General features: G+C 37.3%; 1 protein-coding gene across 1 annotated transcript; it reads right to left on the reverse strand.

The window, feature by feature from the left end:
- Positions 1-1,947: 1,947 nt before the first annotated feature.
- On the reverse strand, positions 1,948-4,064 carry LOC121428060 (beta-1,3-galactosyltransferase 5-like). The gene has a single exon (XM_041624636.1). The coding sequence runs from the start codon at positions 3,751-3,753 to the stop codon at positions 2,701-2,703; it is 1,053 nt and encodes a 350-aa protein (XP_041480570.1). The 5' UTR covers positions 3,754-4,064; the 3' UTR covers positions 1,948-2,700.
- Between the last annotated feature and the right edge of the window lie 22,625 nt (positions 4,065-26,689).

Genomic DNA, 26,689 nt, shown 5'->3' on the forward strand with positions numbered 1-26,689 from the left:
TAAAAATTTCAATATCTGCTCATTAATTCGATAGCTAAACCGGAGAAAATGGTCAAGAAATAACAAAGTTATGTTTATTCGAATATTGCTTGTATTTCCATAATTTCATGAAACATACGTATTTTCACCGGTTTCCATCCGAAGCAATAGCAGTTAGCAAAGACTTTCTGCATGGCTGATCGCCAACAAAACGGAGAGTAGGGTAAGGCTTAAAGCTATCATGTAAAACCTCTACACTTTATGAAATTATTGGAATTCAAGCCTTATTTCAAACGAACAGATATTTATTATTTCTTGACCATTTTCTAAAATATTTGATATCAAATTAAGGAGCAGATTTTGAACCTTTTAAAAATTTGATTTTCTTTTTTGAAACTCAGATACTTCCCGCCAAAAGACTTTTGGTTTCCTTTTTTTTCAAATTGTTTTTGCTCACTCATGCATGAATGAGGAACAATTAGCAACAAATAACAGATAACAACAAGTTATTTCAAATGAAAGAGGAGACCATATGCCTTACAATGATAGGTAATTTGTCTATTGTATTTGAGATTAAGACATGATAAATCATCTGTAAAAATCTCGGTTTCGTTTTTTTGTGGGACGCACTTTACTACTCTCGGGTCTTTGGGTTAAAGTGGAGATAATGGCAAAGTTGGGATTCGAACCCACGACCTTGCGGTTATAAGTCCAATGCTCTAACCATCAGACCACACGACCGTTTAATGTTGTGAGTTTTTTATCCATCGCTCGTGTATTGCACGATGTGAATTAAAAAATTTAAAGGCTGGTGTTAGATAATAATGGAAAGGGTAAGAATGGCAGAGGTAAAAATGGCAAAGGTAAAAATGAAGGAGGTCAAAAGAGCAGAAGGATATTGTGAGAGGTACCAATGGCAGAGGAAAACATGACAGAGGCAAAAAATGCAGAGGCAAAATTGGCAGAGGTAAAAAAAGGCAGAGGCAAAAAAAGGCAGAGGCAAAAATGCTATTCGAGTTTAACAGGGCAGATTATTCTCCTACACTCGCCCCCCCCACTCTCCATCTCTTTCTCTTCTCCTTCCCTTCTTTCCTCCTTTAATTCCTTCTTCCTTGCATCTGCCTTCTTCCTACTCTCTCCCACAATTTTTCTTTCTCATCAGTCTTTGCTTCCTCTTTCTCCCTAAATGATCTCCCTCTCTCTCTTTCCCTCTCTATCTCTATCTCCTTCCCTCACCTCCCCCTACTTCTCCTTTCTCATTATCCTTGTACGTATTCTCTTGACCTAAACATAATGGCCCGTATTCTGAACTCGGGTTTGATTTAAACTTTGGTCTAAACTTGTGGTTTAAGCATGCATGGATAGCCAATTGTGATATGATTCTTTAAAGCCCAGCGCACACTATCCGATACGACTTTTTTATATGTACTAAATCGAATTTTGCATTAAAAAGAAATTTCTAAGAAGTAAAATTAATTGTTTTTGAAGTTCGGCATAATGTAAGAAAAAAATAAAATGATTTTGCTCTGTGGCAAAAAAAAACCTTGGCGATCCATGGTCAGCAGTCGGAGTAGGCCTTAAGTCCAAATCGGCTTCAAGTTGCAGCCGATGATGATGTCATAATTAAGGCCTACAATTTTGAATCAAATTTGCTTTTATTCCTACTATACAGGGAGGCTTGAATTGGAATGAATTTTGATTTAAGTCGTCCTACCACTATTCTGAACTCTGATCGTTAAGATTTTATTGGTTGGAATGTTCATATGAGATATAATTACAATTTCTCTTAATTCGGATCGCAACGAATCGCATAGGGTGCACTGGGCTTAACAGTACAGGTTCAATATATTAGCTCATCTGTTACTCAAACTCATTCATAACTCTCTGGAAATGGTAAGTGAATTTGATTTCCTCACCACTTTCGCCTGACGAAAGAGTTCAAATGAACATAACAAATATTCCTTTTATTTATTTCAGGCAAGACAATTTATTCTATCCTTATTTTGTGAAATAAATATTTTACATTGCAGAATTTCAAAAAAAAATAAATCATTGTTAAAATCTATCGACATTTTATTACTAATTGTATTACTAATTCCTCGAGATTCATGTACATTTCCGAATTCGTTCGTAAGTTTTTTGCCGCTATGTCAAAGTGTTAAACCTTTAAGAGTACGTAACAACAGAATACGACTCCTCAGTTGTTGTATTGTACATATCCATTCTTGGGTCGATATTATTTATAATCAGTATTCAAATCAAGCGAAAATCAATACCAATATTGGAATTATTACGAAATAAACCATCGATTATTCCCATTCACATGATCAAGGCAAGTCCACCATAACAAAAATATTGTTTTTCGTATACATAATGTATAAAAATGTATAAAAAATCAAATAAGCATAACACTAAAAATTTCATCAAATATCGGATGTAAAACAAGATTTCCGCTTATCTTCACATCTATATATCTTCAAGTTATATGCAAATCTTGTTGTATGTAAATAGCCTTAAGGTACAATTAATGATCAGGAATGATGATTAAACATTATTGCTCTAATAGATATGAATGATGATCTGATTCCTAACAGCTGTAAAATACAAGAAAAATGTGTTGATGAGGATTGATGGCTGCATGCTGCTAACGACGATAATAAAATGACATCAACAAGTAAAAACATAACAAACAAAAAACACAGTAACGTTCCCACCAGTAACTCATCTTTTAACATGTTCTATATCCATCTTAAAAGTTTCCCAAGATGTCTTCATTTGAGGCACTGGTATCTCAATTCTTAAATAACCTTGCTCATGCTTTACCGGGTGGCGGTCTTTGAACCAATGCGGCTGGTGGAGGATTGTGATGCCCAACTTGTCAAGCAGGATACCGCAGTAAACGTCATCAAATGGTATCAGTGCCGGTGTTTCTCTGGAAACTTGAACAAGCTTTTCCACAACCTCGTGTGACATAACGTATCCGTGTCCGAATGGAAACGGTGGATAATTCTTGTTGGGATAGAATTCCTCAGGGATGTACCATTTGCTGACGGTGTTTCGATGCGGTCTGTAACCGACTCCCTTCGTCCCAAGAACGAACGTGGCGCGCTCCGTCTGGGGTATAGCATTGAGGTCGTTGACCAGAGTGACGAGGTCAATAACGACGTCGTCATCAGTTATCAACACAAAGGCACTGTTACAAGAGTTAATTGCCCACTTAAAACTCATGATGAGTTTGATGGTGAGGTTGTAATAGTTGTCATGGAATCCAATTCCCACGATATCTCCGTGTGTTTGAGATTCCTTTTGGATGTTGTCCCTTTTTCCTTGATCTTCAGAATCTCCAATGACAAAGACTACCCTGGCTGATACGTTCTTCTCCGCCGCTCCTCGTATGTACGACTGCCTTGCCCCCTTCCTCCGTTGGCCATTGCCCGGTGCTGATTTGACTAACACAAGTAACGTGATATTACCATTCTCGACCGTGCATTTGTCAAAAGGACTTATGTAATAGTCATATATATCTAGCTTTGGGGCTGGCCTCCAATGCACATCGTTCAACCACCCATGTAAAGGAACCGAATCCGTCGTCTGGGGTGTCGTCCGTTCTGGTTGGAAAGTTCTCATAGTATTAGGCCTATATTCATCAGATAAACTGGTAATATTCGATCTTATAAACCGTTCTCTCGCTAACTTCAGGAATGACTTGCCGCTGTAAATGTAGAATTGAACAATGCTAAAAGCGATCATCAAAATCACAAATAATTTCCTCATTTTTTATCACTCGCTTCCTGGCCTGATGGCGCTGACGAAGAAATTGTTCCAGCGTCTTAGCGGGTCTACTCTTCCTGAAAAAGGTCAATGCTGCGATTTCTTCCAAACCAATCTTATGCTGAATTGATAATAAATGATTTTGTTTGAAACGTGTATTACAGGAGGTAAATTTCCTTTTCTCTCTTGAAGGCTTTTGTGATCGGTCACAAACGTTAAACAGCTTGGTAATCCTTTTAGTGTTCGTCCAGGAATTAACGTTCGCCCAATCCTTTTGTGTTTGGAAACTAGAACGATTGTGAAATCGCACACACTATATGCTCAGCAATAAAACACATTCCGGGTACAGTATATAAGGGACGATGAAGTCTCCTCCGTCCTGAATGCATAGGCATAAATGCCAGGGGGGGCAGGGGGACGCTTCCCCCTACAAAATAGTAGAGGGGTGCAATATCAAATGCACCTCATATTTTTGGTCATTTATGATATAGGAAAATACATCATTCACAATCGAAATAATACATGTATTTTGGGCTAAATGACCTTACATTTTGGGTGAAAACATTTTTTTTTTGGCTTGTCAATTTTGTTGAGTTTTATAAATGACCTTATATTTTGGGTGATAATTATTATTTTGCTTGTCAAAGTTTCCAGCCCCTGATCCCCCTACACTTGGGGACAGGTTTCCGCCCATGAATGAATATAATGATGAGGTGATTCCTTTCACCCGTGTTCACTCATTCATTAATAACTACATGGGCCACTGAACACAACACTCAGACGCTCTGATGTATATCAATTTAAAAGGGAAGATGAATATATTGTGTTGTTTTTATTATGGTAATTTCAAACTGGACTCACACTGGAGGGGAGGGGCTTTTTCAAGTGTATAGAATTTCTGCACTGACAAATCAAAGTAAGGAAGTGTTTTTACCCCCCCCCCCCCCGGCCAAAAACACCTACTTCCGAGGTAAGATTTAGTTCTGTCAAGTTGAACCGAGGAGGTTTCAAATGAGATGGAGTAACAGCAAATAAAATCTCTTTGAACAAGGTTAACCGCCAGCAGAAAGTATGTCAGGCATGCACTTTGCTCAACATCTCTTGCAATTGTGTAGACAAAATGATTCCCGCATGACTCCGCAGCTATAGGTCATACATAAAGGGAAATATGCTTTTGTGTAATTACATTTTCGCCGCAACTTGGTCTGGTTATATGTGTAGTACAGAACTTGGAGGCATGCGAAAATAAACCATGCAATATGTACTGAAATTTGCTCGACTGGGCATGTGCGGGCACTCATCTGGCATATACAGTAATGAACAACAATATTCTACAGACCACATTTGAAATTTTCATTCGCCGCAAACGATCGGAAAAGTGTTAAAAATCTGGTTTCAGTAAAGGTCAAATTCTTTCTTTTTTCACTAAATACAGGTTAATTGATATAATCTGGGCAAATATCTCGTAGTAATAGTGCTTGGTTATTGATGTTTTGTCGTGCATTCAAATTTCAGTTTGTTTATAAATATAGATGGAAAATTGATACAAATAGATATTCGTAAAATTTCACCCCTCTGCTTTCTTCACAGAAACTGGCGGCTTCGAAGGCGGACATCAAAATGTCCTTATTGCCGTTCTTTCTTTTGTGCTTATTTAGAAATGAACAGCTGCTTGAATAAATTTGTTGCCTGTATATGTAGGAACTTCAGTCGTAGAATCTTCTTGGTTTAACCGAGTCTAGATCAGAGATTCTCAAATGGTGGCGCACCGAGCCTTGCGGAGTGGCGCGCGGGAGTCGGTATCGAAAAAGAAAAGAAAAAAACATGAGAAAATAAAAGTTTGATCTACCATTAATCAGGAATTGAGGTTTGATCATTTTATTACAAAGGAAAGATAAAAACTCGGCTCTCTTTGGAATCTAAATGCTCGTTGATTTCCTCTGATTATGTGTAATCTAGCATTCGATAGCCCCTATCAGTGGCGGACCGTGACCCGAGGAGACAAAGCATTGGAGGAGCAGTGTATCGTTTGTGAACAATGCTGTGCCCCTTCAATATGCTTCGTCTCCTCCGGGTCACGTACGGTCCGCCACTGACCCCTACTATAGAGGATCGATGTTGTTCTTCTTCCTATAAATTATTTTTCTTCATGCATTCATTTAAGATTGGTACAAAGACTTTGTACATATGTGAACAGTGCTTTTAATTTTAATGATAATAATAATTACGTTTTATTTACTCAGGGTAGCCATTTCGGTTAGGGAACTGCTGCGGGCCCTGTATTTCCATGTATGTTATTACTACCCTTCTCCAATCTCAATGCTGAGCGCCAAGCAAGAAGGCAGAATGTTTCATTCCTATTATATTTAATTCATTTTGTAAATCTGTTGGGGATCGAACCCACGGCCTCCGGTTCATGAGGCTGACGCTCTACCACTGATCAGCATACCCGGCTTGATTTTCAAACATGAACTTCATCAAGAACAAAGTTTGATACAGAAACATAATAATAAACATTAATTTTAGCAAGTCACTTATCATTTTTCAAGATTAAATTGTGTAGTACTATGTTAGTTTTTATATCTTTTGTCAATTTAGAACCCCTCTCGGCCATTTAAAATTCAGGGGGTCCTGCCACCCCCTCCCACACACACAGACCACAATATTTCACTCTTTCGCGTGTTGGATATGGTGGAGCAGTCCAGGGTCCCATCTCGCAAAGAGTTAAGATTGATCCAATCAATCGTAACTATGGAAAGCCAGCAAAGTCAATTGTACATATAAAGTGCATGTTTATTTTTTATTTTAAATCTAGATATGCATATCCATAAATGAATTGATTTCTTGACAATTTGGGGTGTTCTCCTTTGATTATAAAGGACTTTTTGCAAATTTCCTGTAGAAAAAAATATGACTCTGATGGATTCCCATACACTGTAAAAACTGTGGTGTTAAAACTGACACCAATTGGTGTTAATAGAGGACCACACCCCGAGGTGTTAAAATTACACCCTATAGATTGAACATAACACCAAAGAGTGTAAATGTAACAACCAAAGGTCTTGTAATAACACCTATAGGTGTAAAACTAACACCACCAATTTAACACCTGTCTAAAATAACTGGTGTGGTCCTCTATGTACACTGGTTAACACCAAAGTTTTTTGCTGTGTATAGAGTTACGATTGATCGGATCAGTCGTTACTCTTTGTACAACGGGGCCCTAAATCTCGACAAGAAATTTGGAGATTCAACAAAATTAATTGAGAATGGCTGGTCTACATGATCGGTGCAAAAATAGCAAGAATTGTTCAGATTATGGTACAAGCAGTGGCGTAACTACGGGAGGGGGGCATGGGGGGCACGTGCCCCCCCCCCCCATCGGCTGGCAAAAAAAACGGGGAAAGGAAGAAAAAGAGGGAAAAGGGAGGAGAAACGTAGTGGGGGAAAGAAGAGATTATTGTTCATTATAATGTTATATCATATCATGTTGTATGTTATATTACATGGGAAGCGTTTTTTCATTACTCTATGAAACATTATTTGCTTCATTGTTTCTGGTGCTCGCATAGACTGTTTAACGAGATATATAATCATGTTGTATTAAAACCTCCCGTTTTCAAATCAATATACACAAATATATTTCCTCGCAATTCGAGTTATTATTGCTTTATGTAGTGACATATTCTTCTTTTTCATGATTACTTAAAGTGATTACCCTATTTTAAGGTCTTAATATAACAAATTTCCTGTCCGTGCTAACGTTCGCATTAGTGAATTGGTGAGATTTCTACTCTTCATGAACTCCTAAAATCAGTTCTTAAAATGTCAATATTTCTGATCTGAATATCAAAAAAATTCAGCTCGCGTTTCGCGCTCGCATCATTTGGCTAGTGAAATACGTAGGGTCTTAGTGAATTCCTACAAACAAGCCTTAGAATGCCCCTCTTCAGGTCGGAATATCCTAAATTTTCAGCTCGCCCTTCGCACTCGCAGTATTTGATTAGTGAGATGCGTATGATACTCATGATTACAATGATGACTTCAAAAAGTACTTCATGTGTTTAGATGTAATTGTAACAAAATCGGCAAGCGCTTGGCACTGGAATTAGATGACTATGGTGAGACAGATATACTCTTAATGGATTCACAAAAAGCATAGTCCTTAAAATATCCATGTTTGTGATCAATAAATGAAAAAAATGTAAGCTCGCGCTTCGCGCTCGCATCATTTGGTTAGTGAAATACATACGGTCTTAGGGAATACATACAAACAAGCCTTAGAATGCCCCTCTTCAGGTCTAAATTTCCTAAATTTTCACCCCGCGCTTGCAGTATTTGATTAGTAAAATGCGTATGATAATCATGATTACAATGACTACAAAAGGTGCTTCATGACTGTGTTTAGATGTCTTTCTAACAAAGGATCAGCAAAGGATGGCACTAGCATTAGATGACTGTGGTGAGATATTTATACTCTTAATGGATTTTGAAATATAGTCTTTAAAATTTCTCTATTTAGGTTCAATATATATATATAAAAAATTAGCTCGCGCTTCGCGCTCTCATTGTTTGTTTAAAGACACAGTTACATATCATGATTACAAAAAAATTGCTTATAATGTCCCTTTTTAGCTCTGAATATCAAAAATTTCCAGCTCGCATTATTTAATCAGTGAGAGTCATATCCTGCATGTCCCTAAAATATGATCTCTATTAGGTCAGAATATCTGACAACTGAGCGCGCTTCGCGCGCTTTCTAAGTGACTCGAAATTTTTGCTGGTCCCCCCCCCCCCATGCCGTGACCCACCGTACGCCACTGGGTAAAAGCATGAAATTTGGCTAAGGTGTAGAGTACTAGGGCTGAACCTTTTTAGCTGGGGTGTCAATTTCGGTGTACATAATTTCATAATTTTTCTTCATACTTTTTTTTACTCATACATGACACAGCTAACAAACAGAAAAAAAATCGTTACTGGGTCATTGAATGTGCTTACTATTAAACAGTAATAAGATCTCTCATGTTATGAAAATGACACAGGGTATTGTAATGGATGTGACATGGGACACTGGGAAAGACACTGACCTTTGAGGGCAAAGGGAAGCTGAAATTTGATTGATATTAACTAATCGCTTCATTGGGATGCACTGGCGGCGGAAGCCAAAAAATTTAGGGGGTGTCCACCTGAAATTTTGGGATGGACACATGTAAAAAATTGGACAAGCGCCCCAAAAAATTTTGACAAGCAAAAAAAGGAAAGAAAAAAAAAAAGGTCATCAACCTAAATTTTAGGGGGGGACAACACAAGTTTCAGGGGGGTCCACGTGAATTAAGGAGGGGACGCAGGAAAAAAAATTGACAAGAAAAAAAAAAAAAAGGTTATCAGAAAAAAAATTAGGGGGGAACGTCCCCCCAACTAAAATTTAGGGGGGGACACGTCTCCCCCCCCCCCCCCGCTTCAGCCGCCTATGTTGGGATGTAATGTCGAGTAATGTCCACACACTTACTGTCAGTAAGGTTTTGACTGACTTGAATAGCATGTAAAGTAGATCTCAAACAGCCTATTATAGACAAGACCAATATGGGGAGAATTTGAGTTCAAGAAGCATTTTGGGGTAAAAGTTGGGAACCGGTCAATTTCACCTAATTTGAATGTGCTGAATCTGATAAGAATGGTTCCCAAGCCAATTTTTCATGTTTTGACCACCTAATTTGCATTTAACAAAATGGCTGCCAAATTGACTATTTATAATCTTATTTCTACAATATTCTTTTATATTTGCTTTCACCGATATGGATACTGCGAAATCCTGCATACATAACAATGTACCATTCAGGAAAATTTGTTATTTCTGTTTGGTGCTAATTAATTATGCAAATTTATGCATATTTTGCAAAAATGTGCTATAATTTGATAATTACACCTTAAAAAATTATTATTCTGGGTGCAAAATATAATTTGTATCATTATAATAACTGTTTGGCCCCTAAATATAATATTTAAGTCAATTTTTATATGTATTTCATTATACTTTGATTTTTGTTATGTTCTTGTATTTCACAGTTTACTTTCTTCAGGTTGAAAAGTCTGCAGGAGGGAACTTTGCGAGGAGTGATGTTTACCACGACATCAGGCAATTTGCAACATTGATATTTATCATATGAAATTAAATTGATTAACCACTATCAAAGCAACAGCAACATGCATATCAATGTCTAGCAACCTACATGTATACTTTCAATTAGCGGAAATGAAAGAATAATCAGACATATTTTTATTAAAATTTGTTATTTTCTGGTGTAAATGGAGCCGTTACCATGACAATAGGCAATTTGCATCATTGATATTTATTATCAAAATCAAGCGTTGCCAAGGAAATATCCATTTTATCATTCTAATTAATTAATGCAGAATACTCACCGGAATTTTGCTTTAAAAATTAAATTAATTGGTCCAGCCTTTCGCATGTAGATTAGTTTGTTTTTACTGTACATCCACCATTACCTTTTTCAACAGGTTATTTTTTACCAAATAAGTTGGTATTTGGTTGCCATGGCAATAGTCTGAGATGGTACTTACACAATTACCAACAAGCATATTAATTTTTAGCAACCTAAACTTAGTGGAAAAGAAAGGATAAAAACGTGACTCTACATGATTTTATCAAAATTTGTACTTTTCTGAGAAAAATAAGATGTTACAATGGCAACGGGCCATTTGCAACATTGATATGTATTTTTAAATTCAACCATTGTCAAGGCAACATCAATTCCTATCATTCCAATAATCTCATGCATAACACTTGTGTAGTTTTTGTTCTAAATGAGTGGGAAAAACCCAACACATGTAGATTAAGTAACTTTTATCGTCTTTCCTGCCATTATCTTTTTTTCTATGTTATTATCTTTTTTTACCAAATTAGGTATTATTTGGTTGCCATGGCAACAGAATGAGAGTGTATTTATACATTTAGCAAAATCACTCCCTATGTTTAACACCTTAATCGCAGAGAAAATGAAACAAAAAACAGATTATACAACCTTTAATAATTTTTTTACTTTTCTGGAGGAAAATGAGCCGTTACCATGGCAACGGGCTAATTGGAACTATTTTGATGATCTTAAATATTTCTGAATTTTATTTGTATTTAATCGGAACCTTGAATTCAATCTTTTGGCTAATTTTTATCATGTTTATCTACCATTTACAGGGGTATACATGCTATTTTTGAGAAATTAATCCGTTGCCATGGCAACGGTCGAAGACGGCCTTTATAAATTTGGCAACAAGTAGATTCGTATTCAGCACCCTAAAAATAGGAGAAATAGCACAAAAAATCAAATTATACAGAAAATTTTTGGAATTCTTACTACTTGCCGCCTACTACAAGGCCCCGATTGATTGTTTGCATTTTATTATTATTACAATGCATAGCAAACACAAAAAGATATATAAAAATGAAGAAAAAGGGAAACCAAAGCTTGTTAGTATGAGTTTCCTGCAATAAATAGTTGATTAAAGTATGTCTTTGATCAATAAAATTCAATTCGTAATTTAAAAAAGGTTTGTACAATGAAAAGGAATACTAGTGGGGTCAAGCTTTTTATGCCTACTCACTATGTTACAATTAACAAAAAATATTATATCATACCCCTGCTGTAGAACCCCCCCCCCCTGAGTTCAGGAGTGTGTCAAGCGACCGACTACTGTTAGCAGGGTATAAAATGGCATCCATGCAAGCACTCATTTGGAAATTACATTCTGGCGATATTTCGGTGTTTTAAATGATTTTAAACTTAGTTGACTGAATAAATTCTTGGCGGTCATTTTTCACCTCTCCAAGATCAGAGAAGTTTAGGTTGTAAGAACCCATGACCTCCTGGTCAGCATATGTTACCGTTCTTCTACAAGAGTGACCTCTCATTAAATGTTTATTCTGTGGAATTCTATCCAAGGGCATTTGTAGGTAAAAACAGGGTCTACAAAGTGTCTAGGCTAATTCCTAATAATCATGATTTCCAAATACACTGTTAAAAAACCCGTGATTTTACAGAAAATAAACAGAAGATTTTGCAGAAAGCAATAACAGAATCATTCTGTAAATTCATAAAACAGGAATTTTTCTGCAATTTAACATAACAGGTCTGTAAAAAAAGGGGAAAAGGGTGTTTTATTCAAGGAAATTTGTAAGATTCCATACACCAAATACTAAATTCCTGTAAGATTACGCAATTCAATAAGATTACAGATGATCTCGAGACTCTGCTGCAGGAACTTCTTTTTGGTTTTTAAGGTGAGTTTTCTTACATAAAACAAGTATCATTATGCCATTGATATGGACCCCATATACATCGTTTTTGGAAATATAAGTTATATCATGAGGTGGTTTAATTAATTTTAAATTCAATTTTGATTAATTTTTAATCAATTTGTGCAAGGTTTTACGTTTTTAAGCATCTAATACTATGAGTACCTCTTTGAGTACATCATTCTGATGTCAGCCCAACGACTATGGAACAAACTTCCCCTCAACATTAGGAATTCAACAAATTTACATAATTTCAAGTTAAAATTAAAAACCTATCTATTCCGATAGTATGTATAGCACCTAGGAAACTCTTGCAGCGCAATAGAATATATATAGTTTTTGCGCTATATAAATGCATATTATTAATGTTAGTTTTTACATCTTAAAAGCCTTAATAATCTGACCATACGGCCTTTAACAATCGGTTAAAGAAAACTGTTATTCATACCACCGTCACATTTGGTCTACGGCGGCTGTACGGCGAGTCGAAAACAGCCGTTTAAACATTTTTATACCAGCTAATAATAGGTCGTTTGAATGGAAATGAATAAAAATGGCTGTTTTCAACTCGCCGTACGGCCGCCGTATAGCAAATGTGACCGATGTATTAGCAGCTGCTACTCGGGTATCATAGTATCCATGTTCCTGGGTCATTTGGGTTGTTGTGATTAATATATTAGTGCTTGAATAGAAAAGATGTGGTGGCTCACAAAAATTATAATCATAAAACACCATATAACTATTGGTTATCGAGGCAACCTTTGCTTTGGTGCTCATTTGATCTACCTATGGAAACATTCATCACATAAGGAATTTATGGGCCGAAATTAATTTCTGAGCTCTTCTGAGTAAACCTTAATGATCTGAACTATGATAAACTATCGTTGCTATCGGAAAAGATCCCCAACCGTTGCTATGAATAAATGAATCGAAACTGTTGTGATACTAAGAAGTATGCTTTAGATAAAAATTCATGTTATATTGCTTGTAAAGCTGTTCCTCAAGCCCAATAGATATCGGTTAGTAAGGTAAATAAATTACCTAGTACGTTGTTATATTTGGAAATACGTTAGCACCCTTGCTAAAAAATATTTAGGATAACTTATTTTACCTTTGTGCTAATTTTCATGCTTGTGCTATTTTCTGAACATTTTTTTCACCAATCACCTAGACTATCCTGGGAATTCTACAGGCAGGAGGCTCATTTTCGAAAAAAAGAAAAACACTTTAGGGGTGGGGGACCAATGATAGTTTCCAGTGTGGTAGATCGCTTCCATAAGTCAGAACATATTCACCACAAGTCCACATGCAGTGGCGGCGCCAAGGATTGGGGGGGTGCATTTGCCCCAGTCAGGAGCGTCTCCAATCCTCCCCGCAAATTTTGAAAATTGAAAAAAAGGAAATAAATGCTGTCATAAGCATCCTTCTCAAGCTGTAAAGTGTTCCAAAACGGCATTTTCATTTTTCCTTCAAATTTCGAGTGTATTTCTCATTCAGTCACTGTTTTTATTGTAGGGTTTGTAACTAAACACCTACTTGAAGATGATAAAATAATAAGGCCAGATTCATCCAAATCATCTCGTGGCTGAATCCTTCTCCTTGCAAAATCTCGTGATTCGTGAGATTTTATTTCTCTAAGAATTTACCTGTTTTAACCTGAAGTTAAATGAAATATTATTGCACCATCAGATAGAGTAAAAGTTACTCTTTCATATTGGTCATTTATTTTGTATACAATATTGTGTTAAATAAGTAAATTTTTGGCCTGAAAATGTGCCTCAAAACTAAAGTTTCTTCCTCTGTTGTCTTTTGCAAATTGTGCAAAACTTTTTATTTGAACTTCTGTACTTTCTCACAATGCCACTCTTGATATGCGGCACCTTTTAATCGGGTCAAGATCACACTTTTCCCACCAAGGTACAAGACGAGATTTCTGAAATTTTGTACTTGCATGAAATCCAGAGTCCTGATTGGCTGGATAAGGTTCACAGAACAACAGGCAAGGGGTATTTGAGGAGATTACCACATGGGAAGAGTGACCTTCCCACGAACCCAGGCACTGGAACCGTTGGAATTTGCCACTAGGTGGTCTCTTTGACCAATCAGAGTGCAGTATTCTTGTTTTCAAACTGCTTTATGTACTTGGCAAATGAAAAGTGTGATCTTGACCCGATTAAACCAATTCTTATTTTGAAACCTATATCATTTCAAAGCATACATACTCAGCTTTATCATGATATAAAAATCATTTGGGCTCAAACATAAATAAAGTGTGAACATAGCAGCTTTTGTCAGGTGAAAATATTTATTTTGTGGCATATTTTAGATCAAAATTTTAACCTATATTACAAAATCTTTGAATAAATCCAAACACATGACCTGAAATGAAATTCGACGCACAATATCACTGAACACCCCGTGCGAGTTTCAGGACACATCATGAAGGCCAAAAGTCATTCAAGGTCAATGAACTTTGGCCATGTTGGGGTAATTGTTGAATTGCCATCATAACTTTTATGGATATAGTTCATGAAATGTGGACAAAGGGGTAATTAAGTATCACTGACAAGTCTTAGGTCACAGTACTTAAAAACAAGTTATATGTCGACATGGCGATATATGAAGTGTGCAAGGCCCGGCGAGAGTCCAAATATCTCGCCAAGTTGACATATAACTTTTTATAAGTCGACTTGGCGAGATAACGTACGTCGACGTGGCAAGATAAAGTATCTCGCCCAGTCGTCAAGTCGATGGCACCTTATAAGCTCCATACATGACATTTTGAGTGGGAAAATAATCTGCTGGAGCACGTGACACATACTTGTTTTAGCAAGATACACAGCAAAAACTGTGGTGTTAACCGGTGTACATAGAGGACCACAACAGTTATTTTACACCGGTGTTAAATTGGTGGTGTTAGTTTTACACCTATACGTGTTATTACAACACATTTGGTTGTTACATTTACACTCTTTGGTGTTATGTTCAATCTATAGGGTGTTATTTTAACACCTCAGGGTTTGGTCCTCTAGTAACACCAATTGGTGTCATTTTAACACCACAGTTTTTACAGTGTACGCATCATATTCAGGATTACAAAAAAAATACTTATTGAGATAGGCCTACATTTTGTTCTTCATGGATTCCAACAAACACTCCTTAAAATGTCTCCTTTTCAAGTCAGTCAGTATCAAATATTTCCAGCCCGTGCTTTGCATTTGCATGAAAACGTTTAGTTCATGCTTACAATAAGTACGTATTAAGTGTCCTGGTATTCATGTTCTTAAATCTTAATTCAAAACAAATATCAAGAAAGTATTAAAAAGAAATAAGCTAGCGCATCGCTTTTGCATTATTTTGTAAGATACGCATCTTGTTAACGATTGCAAAACCTGTTCAGAATGTTCAAATTTTAGAACTAAATACATTAAAAAATCTTATATAAAAAAGAACAACTCGATCGTGCCTCGCGGTCACATTAATTAGGCCTTATGAGATAACTGATTTTGTTTGTAAGAGTAAAGCTAACAAGTACTTAAAGCTTTCTCTTCCAAAAAAAAGCCTTTACTGGCCGATCGGGGACAATGTGGATGGAAATATCTACCCGTGGCCCTAGAAAGCGGGGATGCTATTAAGCGAACTCAAGATTTTTTGCATCAGCGTATGTCATTCCCGACCTTTCGTTGGAGAACGCGAACGCTTATTTACGACGGTAGTTGATTTTGGAAGAGACTTTTGGGGCCCGTCATCATGGTCGTAAAACTCTGTCCTGCAATGCAAATTGTGTGACATGAGAATTTTTTTCGTTTCGCATCTGCAACGGAAACATTCAATATGCGTTTTGTGTGCAAAATTCTGGTTACTCCTAAGGTAGCAGAGATATATTCGATTGAGGAAGACTTTCCAAAGCCACATTAGGCTCCTCCTAGAGCTCGAGAGGCCGCCGGGGGCCCACTTCCATTGGATACCAGGAGCAACCACGCGTAAAAGGGGGGACAGAGTGGGCAAGTACGTTACGTACAGGCCAATGTAACGTTATAATGGTGTAAAAACGATGTTTAAAATACTGAAGAAAAAATATATCCAATACTTGTAGGGTTTCACAAGCCAAATACATGTTAAGAGATGCATTTTCATAATCTGGAAAAGACTTGCTTCCCTTGTTTAGGGTACTTTTCGAAACCCCATGGTCGTGCCTGGTATCCACTCATCAATGGAAGTGGTCCCCCGGAATTTAAATCTAATCCCCCATTTCTGGGGAAAGTAAAACATAATGCCCATTACATCGTGTGCTAGAGGCATATCGTTTGTGTAGAAGGGGGAAACAAAAGAAACAAAAGAAACCCACAAGTTCAAACGTATTGCATATGATGTGTACATATCAACGCATGCGAAATGGTTTCGGCTGGAGAGGTTGATCTGATCCATGGAATCAATTGCCAGTGATCCTCCAGTAATCCACATTAAATGCAATATCGATTCGATGGACTGTAATGATCTATATCTAAGCCTTCATACTTCTCATCATGTGACTTTTAGGGTGTGCGCCTCCTTGTAGCCCCCTCTCTCTCTCTTTCTGTCACTGTACTTAACTCTGGATGTTTTATGCTTTTTGAGAGTTACCATCTGTTTCATGAATATTTGTAGAGGCAGCTAGACCAGTTTGATAACATTTGTGTTTGGATCTCCTGTTTAACTTTGATGTCTCATTTTTTATCTAACTTGGCATTTCACTGTGCAGCCATTTTACAACACTCAGCCTTATTAAATCTCTTCACTTTGTGGTGTACAATAGACTTGACATTGACAATGGGATTGGTCAAGTTTGGATCTTTTGTTATCTTTCTTTTTATTCTTGTACTACATGCAAGTGAATGGAGTACTTTGAACACATCTTCCCTATGTACTGAATGTAGTATCCCTCTTCGTCTGAAAAAGTGTTATGGCATTCGTATTGTATACTATGCAAACACTGACGCTACATTTCAAGTGCTTCTTCTTAGATCTGGTGATATTAGTCCAAATCCGGGTCCTGGAGGATGTGATTCTTCTTCTACGACTGACACTGCACAGCACAATGCATCATCACATAATCGACGTAAGGTGTATGATCGTGTCCTTCTTCATAGTCTTTCGCACACCAAACATTGGCTGGACAGAGAAGTCTGGGAAACCATCATCTCTCTTGACATTGCCAGGAAGAAGAAGAAGCGTACGCATCGTGGACGTAGGTCACCGGAAAAGTGCCAACTCCAGTTGGTGACACCATACATGTGTCTGGCCGCTCCGCCTTCTTTGCCATCTTCGCCTTCGCCTTCCCTGTCCCCCACACCATCTTCAACTAATGATCTCACTGAAAGACGGCTATCAATGAGTATGTTGAATGCCCGGTCCTTGCGGAATAAATCTGATGAATTCCAAGATTACGTCCTCGAGCATAATTTTGATGTAGTGTTTATCTGCGAGACATGGTTGACCTCAACTGATGACGCAGTTATAGCAAATCTCCTTCCTCAAGGTTATACCTTTAGGCACAGCTGTAGAGCAAACAGGAGAGGAGTTGGTCTTGCGATCCTATACCGTGATGGACTGACAGCAGCTTTAAGGCCTTCATTACATATGAAGAGCGTCGAGATGATGTCTGTTACTTTATCATCCACTAACAATATCAGCATTGATAGTTATGGTATATCGCCCTCCTGGGACCCGTGTTGCCTTCTCTACTTTCATCGAAGAGTTTACTGTCATCTTGGAGGAGATCTCCTTCCGACCCGCTCCCCTTGTTATTACAGGTGACTTCAACATTCATTTGGATAACTTGACTTTGCCCAACACGAAGAAGTTCAATGAACTGCTTTCCAGTTATGGCCTTGCTCAGATGGTAACATCACCTACGCACGAACGTGGTCATATTCTTGATGCTTTCATCATACGATCATCTGATAGTGATATTTTCTCTGGCCTTCGTGTAATCCCTGTCATTTCGGACCATTCGACAGTAGCATGCTTTCTTAATGTGGCCAAGCCACGTCCTGAGGTGAGACAGTCGGTTGTACGTAAAATCAAAGCTATTGACAGAGTATCGTTCGCTGATAAACTGAAGCAGAGCAACATTGCTGGTGGCTCCTCTGTGGATGTTCACGCTGGAGTTGCTCAGTACAACACAAGCCTTATCAATCTAATGGACAAGCATGCACCGGCTAAGTTGTGCAAGGTCAAACTTCGCCCTCAGGCTCCTTGGTATACCCAAGAGTGTATCGTTGAGAAACAAAGACGGAGGCTTCTTGAAAAGAAATGCGTTCTTCGCGATTAGAGATTGATCGTCAGTTGTATCAAGAGCAGAAAAGGCACGTTAATTATCTTATTCGTCAATCTAAGCAATCTTACTACAGAAAAGTAATTGAAGACTGTGGCGATGATTCTAGACGTCTGTTCCAGGTTGCTAATCAACTTCTTAACCGGAAGCAGTCATCCCCTCTTCCTTCACTTGCCTGTGATAAGTCACTGGCAGATATCTTCAATAATTTCTTTGTTGACAAGGTTAATTCAATCCAACGTAGCCTTTCTCCAGATGCTTCTCCACGACCTTGTCTGACGGATGAAATTTTGGAAGTCTTCGAACCGACCACAGCAGATGAAATCAAATCCCTTATTTGTACAACTCCTGTGAAGTCAAGTCGACTCGACCCTGCTCCGACAAAGTTGCTTAAGGAATGTGCTCCAACAGTCGCACCAGTGATTGCAGCGATAGTCAACATTAGTCTCTCTTGTGGTGAGGTTCCAAAAGCACTGAAGCTGGCCCACATCCACCCTCTACGTAAGAAACCATCTTTGGACTGTGAGTCACTCCTTAGCTATCGGCCTATCTCCAATTTGCCATACCTATCTAAAGTATTGGAACGTGTCGCTTTTTCTAGACTGTCAGACTATCTCATTGAAAACGATCTGATTGATGGAAGGCAGTCTGCGTACGGTCCTAATCACAGCGTGGAGACTCTCTTGGTGAACTTATCGAATGACATATTGTCAGAGATGGACACCGGACGTGTCACAGCTTTGGTTTGTTTAGACATGTCTTCTGCATTTGACACGGTTCATCATGGCATACTTTTGGATATTCTGTCATCTCTTGGTCTTCGGGGAAAGGACTTCAGCTGGTTTGTGTCATATCTATCTGATCGATATCAGCTGGTTTGTGTCAACAGTGCAAGGTCAGATCAAGTTCCCCTGACAAGCGGAGTTCCCCAAGGATCAGTGGGAGGTCCCCTACTTTTTTCTGTATACCTCAGTGGTCTTAAGCATATTTTAGATAAACACTCTGTTATTAAGTACCACTGTTACGCGGACGATGTTCAGCTGTATACTTTCGCCGCTGGTCAAGATAACACTGAACTAGCTATCAAAAAGCTTGAAGAATGTATTAATGATGTACTAGATTGGATGTGCTCACACTCTCTTAAAGTAAATGATGCTAAGTCTGAATTCATGTTGCTTGGTTCTAGGGCTCAGTTATCTAAGTCTAATGTTTGCTCCATAAAAATAGGATGTTCTGTAATCAGAGTTTCAGATAAGTGCAGAAATCTTGGGGTTATGTTTGATGCTAATATGTCCATGTCTACCCAGGTCTCTAGTATATGTCGATCAGTACAGTACCAATTATGGAATTTAGGGTTCATTAGGAAGCATCTCACTAAGTCTAGTACAGAGAAAATTATACATGCACTTATTACATCCCGTTTTGATTTTTGCAACGCTTTAATATATAATGTTTCACAATCTCAATTAGATCGCCTTAGGAAACTCCAACATAATGCTTCCCCATATCGTCACCATGTCCTCCAAGAGGAATCACATAACCCCCATTCTCAAATCTCTTCACTGGTTACCTGTTGTACAGCGCATTAAATTCAAAATCCTCCTACTTGTTTTCCATTCCATTCACAGAAATGCACCTCAATACAACTCTTCCTTGATTACTCCATACAATCCCTCTCGCAACCTTAGGTCTTCTAGTTCATTCTTACTCGCTGTACCACAATCTCATAATTCATGGGGGATCGATCATTTTAACATGCTGGGCCTTTCCTATGGAATAAACTGCCAATAGAAATCCGCAATATTTCTTGTCTCACCACTTTCAAAAGTTCTCTTAAAACCTGGTTATTCACGCAAGCTTTTAGGTAATTGTTATTCTACCCCTCTTTTTAGTAGGTTTTTCTTTCTTCCTTCCTTTCTTTTTCTTTTTCCTTTTCTTTTCTTTATTGCGCCATGAGCATCTTTTCATGATGGATACCGGCGCATTACAAATGTTCATATTATTATTTATTATTATTCATTCAGTGAGTTTTTCCTCACTCAATATGTACTTGATTTATTTGAAAAACCGTTTTCTTATCCAAGTCATAATCTATTTTAGGTCCTGCATTTCGAATGTCTCCAGCCATCAGTCGTAATGTACATGCATGTATGGTGCAGGTGTAGGGTGCAGGGAAAGAATTTTGCACACGAAAATCAGATCTGTAGGGCCTGTAACCCCCTGTAACGCAAAGCTTAGCATTGATTGTAGAGCAGTTTTCTACTTTTGATTCTATTGACTATAATGTACAATCAATCTTAAATCAAGTGTATATGATTAAGCGTTAACTAAGCGACCCTAATATTAGCGTTCGTGAAAATTGCGAAAGGTCCCAATTTACTCTAGACAGCACCCCCAGGAAATGAGGTTGACAAGAAAAAAATAACAATTTAAAAAAAATATGTTATTGCTCCCTAATGACAGCCATACCCGCATTATTCATTTTTTCGAGGGGAATGCTTGTCATTTTTTTTTCTAACAACAACCCCAGAACAAAACCCCCTGCACCCCCTGTTTGAAAATCGTTTCCAGCCCCCCCCCCCACAAATCTGCAAAACTGGATCCACCCCTGCCTAACAATCGATCGTCTCTTAATAATACATTACATCAAAGAATCATATTCACAAGGGGGGGGGTCGTATAACTTCGCATAAATCCTGATTATCTTCTAATTATTTTGTTTCCTTCAACATAATTATATTAAATGATCCTGATCGTGTAACTCATTAAAACGTCTGGTATATTACATTAGGATGACCATTTTTCAAATTATTTTCCGATTTGGGAATTTCCCTATGCTGTTTATGATCGTGTTTCTTGTCATGACTGCGTTATGTTCGTGAACTGGGCCCAGAGTTCCATGACGTTTGCTCCGCCGACAACTGCTTCGCAAAATGCGACAAATGCTCCGCCGATCATTGCTCCGGACAATTGCTCCTCCGATATTTGCTCCGGTGACATTTGATCTGCCGATATTTGCTCCGCTGATATTTGCTCCACCGACAAATGCTCAACCCTCACTTGCTCTGGCGACATTTTCTCTGCCGACTTTCTATCCGCCGATAATTGCTTCGCCGACAACTGCTCCTATTGTACGGCAATTGCTCCCCTGACTTTTACTCCGTCTTCATTTGCTCCGCAAAATGCGGCAATTCATCCGTCGACATTTGCTCCTCAAATTGCCACAATTGCTCCTTAAAGGGGAATGAAACCTTTGGAACAAAGAGGCTTGTGTAGAAACAGAAAAATCAAAGAATAAGAATAAAGAAAGTTTGAGAAAAATCGGACAAATAATAAGAAAGTTATGAGCATTTGAATATTGCAATCACTAATGCTATGGAGATCCTCCCATTGGCAATGCGACAAGGATGTGTGATGTCACTAATGAACAACTTTCCCTTTGGTGGACTATAAAATACCCTCAAAATGTCTCTTTTTACTTTTTCTTATGATGATACAAACTCTTTATCCAAGATGTATTCTTAAAAAATATGTATTACATGCCCTCATGTAGAAAGAACACATGATCTATGGATAGATGTGATAAAAGAAGCAAATTCAAGTGAAATATATACTTAAGTAATGGGGAGAGTTGTTCACAAGTGACATCACACATCTTTGTCGCATTGCCAATTTGCTATCTCCATAGCATTAGTGATCGCAATATTCAAATGCTCATAACTTTCTCATTATTTGTCCGATTTTTCTCAAACTTTTGTTGATCTGTTTCTTTGATTTTTCTGTTATCACACAAGCTATCTTGTTCCAAGGGTTTCATTCTCCTTTAAAATGTAACCATTTCCCCCCACCGACATTTGCTCCGTAAGATGCTTCACAGACATCGAACGCTGAAATTGGGATCTGTATTATCTTATAAAGGCCGGGGTTATTGTCATCATTTTAAAAAATTAATGTATTACTTTTATGCAAACTGACAATGGGTAGCATATTACTTTTGACAACTAACGGACCTGGGGCCCGTTGCAGAAAGAGTTGCGTTTAAACGCAAGTCAAAAAATCAATCGCAAGTCAAAAATGCGCGCTGTTGATTGGTTGAAAATCAAGTTGCGCATGATATTTAGAGTTGCGTTTGATTGCAACTCTTTCTGCAACGGGCACCTGTACGCATTTTACGTACAATTTGTTAAAAATCAAATCAGTAGATTTACAGTAAGTAATAATTACTTACTGTAAATCTACTGATTTGATTACACTACACGAATTTGAATGCAATAACCCATTGATTTTTTTTTATCCAACTAAACAAAAAAAAAATTTCTTTCCAAATGTAAATAATGAAAAAAAAGAAAGAACTTGGTTTGGATTCGATGCAATTTTAAAAACAAACACAGATGTTGTGTAAGATTTATACAACCCTGTTTATAAATGTATGTATTTTACATGTTAAACAATTAACCACGCTTGATTTTTTTTTAAAGATTGAATATGTTTCAACTTTGTCATGTTTGTTATTTGAGATGTCGAATACTTCTTTAAACTGAACTATAGTAAACAGTGTTGTATCAATATATGGCATTTTAAAAAGGAAATCATAAAAAATAAGGATGAAATTCGGGGGTTGAATGTTTACTACCAGTGGATAGGATATATCTCTGACATTCCATATTTGACCAGAAATGATATGTCGACCTGCTCATTTTAAGAATAAATCGGTATTTATGAAGACTACAACTGGCATGATTAAATTCATCACTTGAGGCAGTAAAATGGCCCTACTTATTACGCCAGTAAAAAAATAGTCCCAAAGTGGTGATATATCTTCCAGATTTGGAAAAAGGAAGTTCAGTAGGTACCCTCCCTAGAATCAGTGTTAGGTTGTCAGTCATATTCATTCATGTTTGTCAATCGGTATTATAAAAATGTAAAATTGAGAATGTTGGCTCTAATGAGTGGCCTGCCAGTTAATTGTAATTAGGCCCGTGCAACGTTTATTTCCTACTTATTAGTTTCTTTCTCCTATTTCTTTTTTATCACAATTTTCATTGTAATTTTTTTACCAGAATCCTTTGATCCCTTTTCTCCTAGCACTCATTTAGGAAATCTTGTAGACTTTTTCTACACCGTGGATTCGTCGCAACAATGTATAACCACAAATCCTCACATAAATTAATTACATTTAATATTTCTTCATATTATTTATTTATGTATTGTATAGGAAACATTAAGCTTAACCAGAATAGAGGGGTAGCAAAACCCATCTCATACAGGGGCGGATCCAGCTTTCGCCAATAGGGGGGGGGGGCGAAAAATATTTTCAGCAACATTTTTCTCGATTGGCCGCCATAATTTCCCCTCACCTTTTTCTTGTTTCCTTTGGGGTCGGGCCGGCCGTTACGAGGCTGTAAATTACACATCATGGGTATGATACCTCTTTTTTTTTTTTTTTTTTTACTTTTCTTTCTGTTTTTCATAGTTTCTATCAAGTTAAAAAGTACACTTTTTCTGCAGGTTGTCAAAAAATAGGGGGCCGGGGCCGGCTAGGCCCCCTCCTGGATCCGCGCCTGTCATATTATTTTTTTGCAATATGAAAATGATATTTATACATATTGAAACTGATGGCAACACATCTACGTTTCTTAACCTTTTTCTTTCAATTATTATACAGTGCGTATCAAAAAAAGTTTACACTTTGAAAAAGCCATTGGCAATTAAAAAAATATATATAACGTGTGGGTACTTTTGTCACATATAATCTTGGGTTTGGGTCTCATCTATCCAATGAAAGTAAAACTTTTGACAGAATGTTACACTTGAGTGAGTACTGTCCATTTTGTAAAGCTCGCAGAAATCTATTTGCGCAGAAATGCTAGTTTTCACGCTGTGTCAAGGGGAAAGGGCGAAATCAGACTTACCCTGCGAAACATTTCTCATACATTTCCCTTGCACTTTTAGTCAATTTTAATAAAACGGATACATTCAAGCATTTTGTAACAATTTTGCCACCCAAATTGAAATTTCAACACTTAGTAACCACAACCTTTACCCTTTTTATGCCAGCTAGATCTGAGGAAATAACTGAATCTCAACAAAAGTTTATATCAGACATCTCCAGCATTTTTTTTCAGTAAGTTTTTATCATTTAAAGTTGGTTTACACTTCATTTTTCATTTGATACTTGTTTCTCCGCACTTTCCCAAGCTTGACAATGATTAACAAAGCGAAAATCACTGGATGAAGGCGTTCTCCCTTCGGATTGGAAATCTGCGAATATTACATTGAAAATATTTAAGCAACAATACAGACTCAACCTCAGAGGGCACTCTTTCAGTCAAAGAGTTGTCAATGACTGGAACAATCTTCCCGAGTCAGTGGTCACCGCACCTAGTCTAAATACATTCAAAAGATTATTGGACATTCATTGGTCCAACCTTCACTATGTAGCACGTGATCCAAACTCTTTAGCGTACCCTCAAAGCTGTATCGTCTGTAATTCCTTTAGAAGCGAACGGAAGAATTACATGACTACCTTGTCTTCCGTATATTGCTGATGCTGATGCTGAAAATTAAGCCTTAGCCATTTCATGTAAATCACAGCTCAGTGTAAAGCAAATATCGCCACGATGGCCTCGGTGTGTGGGGGAGTGGGGTGGGGCGCAATGCACTCTTCGAAGTGTTTAAGGCAAGGAAACAAGTTAAAAAGGTAAAAGATATTTTCAAATCAAATTTGCTAGCTAAATTCCACATGTTCTTCATGATTAAAGTCTTCTTTTATTTGCATAACTATTTCAAAGTTCTGCGCAAATCATTTTCACTAACTTTTCAAAAGTAAGTTGTGCTCACTCAAGCGGAAATATCTTTTGACAGTTATATCGTCATTTGCTTGAATGGATCTGTACCAATGTTAAAATGTGGAAAATCTTCGGGATATTAATGTGTAATTTTACAGGATTATTTTTATAAATATAAACTGTTTTTTTATACTCACTGTATATCTTAAAGGGGTAGTTCACCCGCCGAAACATTTATCGTAGAAATAGCTGAAAAATAGTAAAATATTAGTGAAGGTTCGAGGAAAATTGTATTAATTTTTTAAAAATCATAAAAAAATATTGTTGATATTATTGTTCAAAATATTTGTTAAATCATAGCCGAGCAGATTCCTCACATGTCGTTTAGTGAAAAAAATGGAAGGGCCATTTTCTCCCCCCCCCCCAAACAAAAAATATTGTACCTTCAGCATATCAACAGATAAATCATTTCAAACCCGCTCATGAAAAAAAAGTAATTCGAGTCAACATGAACCATTAAAATTTAAATTCATGCATTGTATGTTTTTTGAAAAATATGAGGAAGCTGCATATATGACGTCATACGTACATCAAACATCTAAAATTCTAATATTTTTTTTATTTTCAAAACTCCGTCAATTAAAAAAAAAAATTCAGGTATTTTATACAAAATTTGTGTTCGGGTGAACTTCCCCTTCCACTGGAAAAGGCATAGCATACAAGATTTTCTCTTTGAGACTACTTTGGAGCGTTGTGGCCCAGTGGATTAGTCTTCTCACTTTAAAAAAGAGGGTCGTGGGTTCGAATCCCAGCCATGGCGTAATTTCTTTCAGCAAGGAATTCATCCACGTTGTGCTTCACTCAACCCAGGTGAGATGAATGGGTACCTGGAGGAATTTATTCCTTGAAATGGCACGGCGCTGAATAATGCTGTGGGCTGTGGGGCTAAAGACAGGGTAATAATATCCAAGTCCTTTGGACATGTTGGAAGCGCAAAGGAACGTTATGAAATATGTGATATGTGCTATACAAGAACAGTGATATTATTATTATTATCATTATCTTTATTATTACTATTACTTTATATTTTCTATCCAAAAAGAACAAAATATTTTTCATTTTTCATTTGTTACGTTATCAATGATTTGTTTCCTTTTAATTTGCGCATGTCATGTACATGTATTATAAATTTCTCAAGGCGCATTTTTTCTTTTTTGTTCTTTGGTGGTAGACTATGTTGGAAATGAGATCTAAGCAGGGAAATATGTTTAGAATGCAGTGGGAAACCTTTACTCTATCGTGAGTCAGTCTATGCAGTTGGTTGAACTAGTTTCATCCATCTTACAATACAGCAAACTGACAACTTCCATAACAATTCACTATCAGCAAATCGAAACTGAATGAAATCAGCAGCTTAAAACGGGTAGATTCTTCCTTTTTTTCATAACAACAGGTTTTGTGTGAAAAGGGCCCTTAATTCGAAGAGGGTAAGGGGCATGGTCTTTATACCACACCGATAATCTT

The sequence above is a fragment of the Lytechinus variegatus genome, chromosome 14 (assembly GCF_018143015.1).
Source record: "Lytechinus variegatus isolate NC3 chromosome 14, Lvar_3.0, whole genome shotgun sequence".
NCBI classification, from domain to species: domain Eukaryota; kingdom Metazoa; phylum Echinodermata; class Echinoidea; order Temnopleuroida; family Toxopneustidae; genus Lytechinus; species Lytechinus variegatus.

What these genes read in the sequence shown, in the direction of transcription:
- LOC121428060 (XM_041624636.1), bottom strand. Translation starts at nt 3,753, where the DNA reads ATGAGGAAATTATTTGTGATTTTGATGATCGCTTTTAGCATTGTTCAA.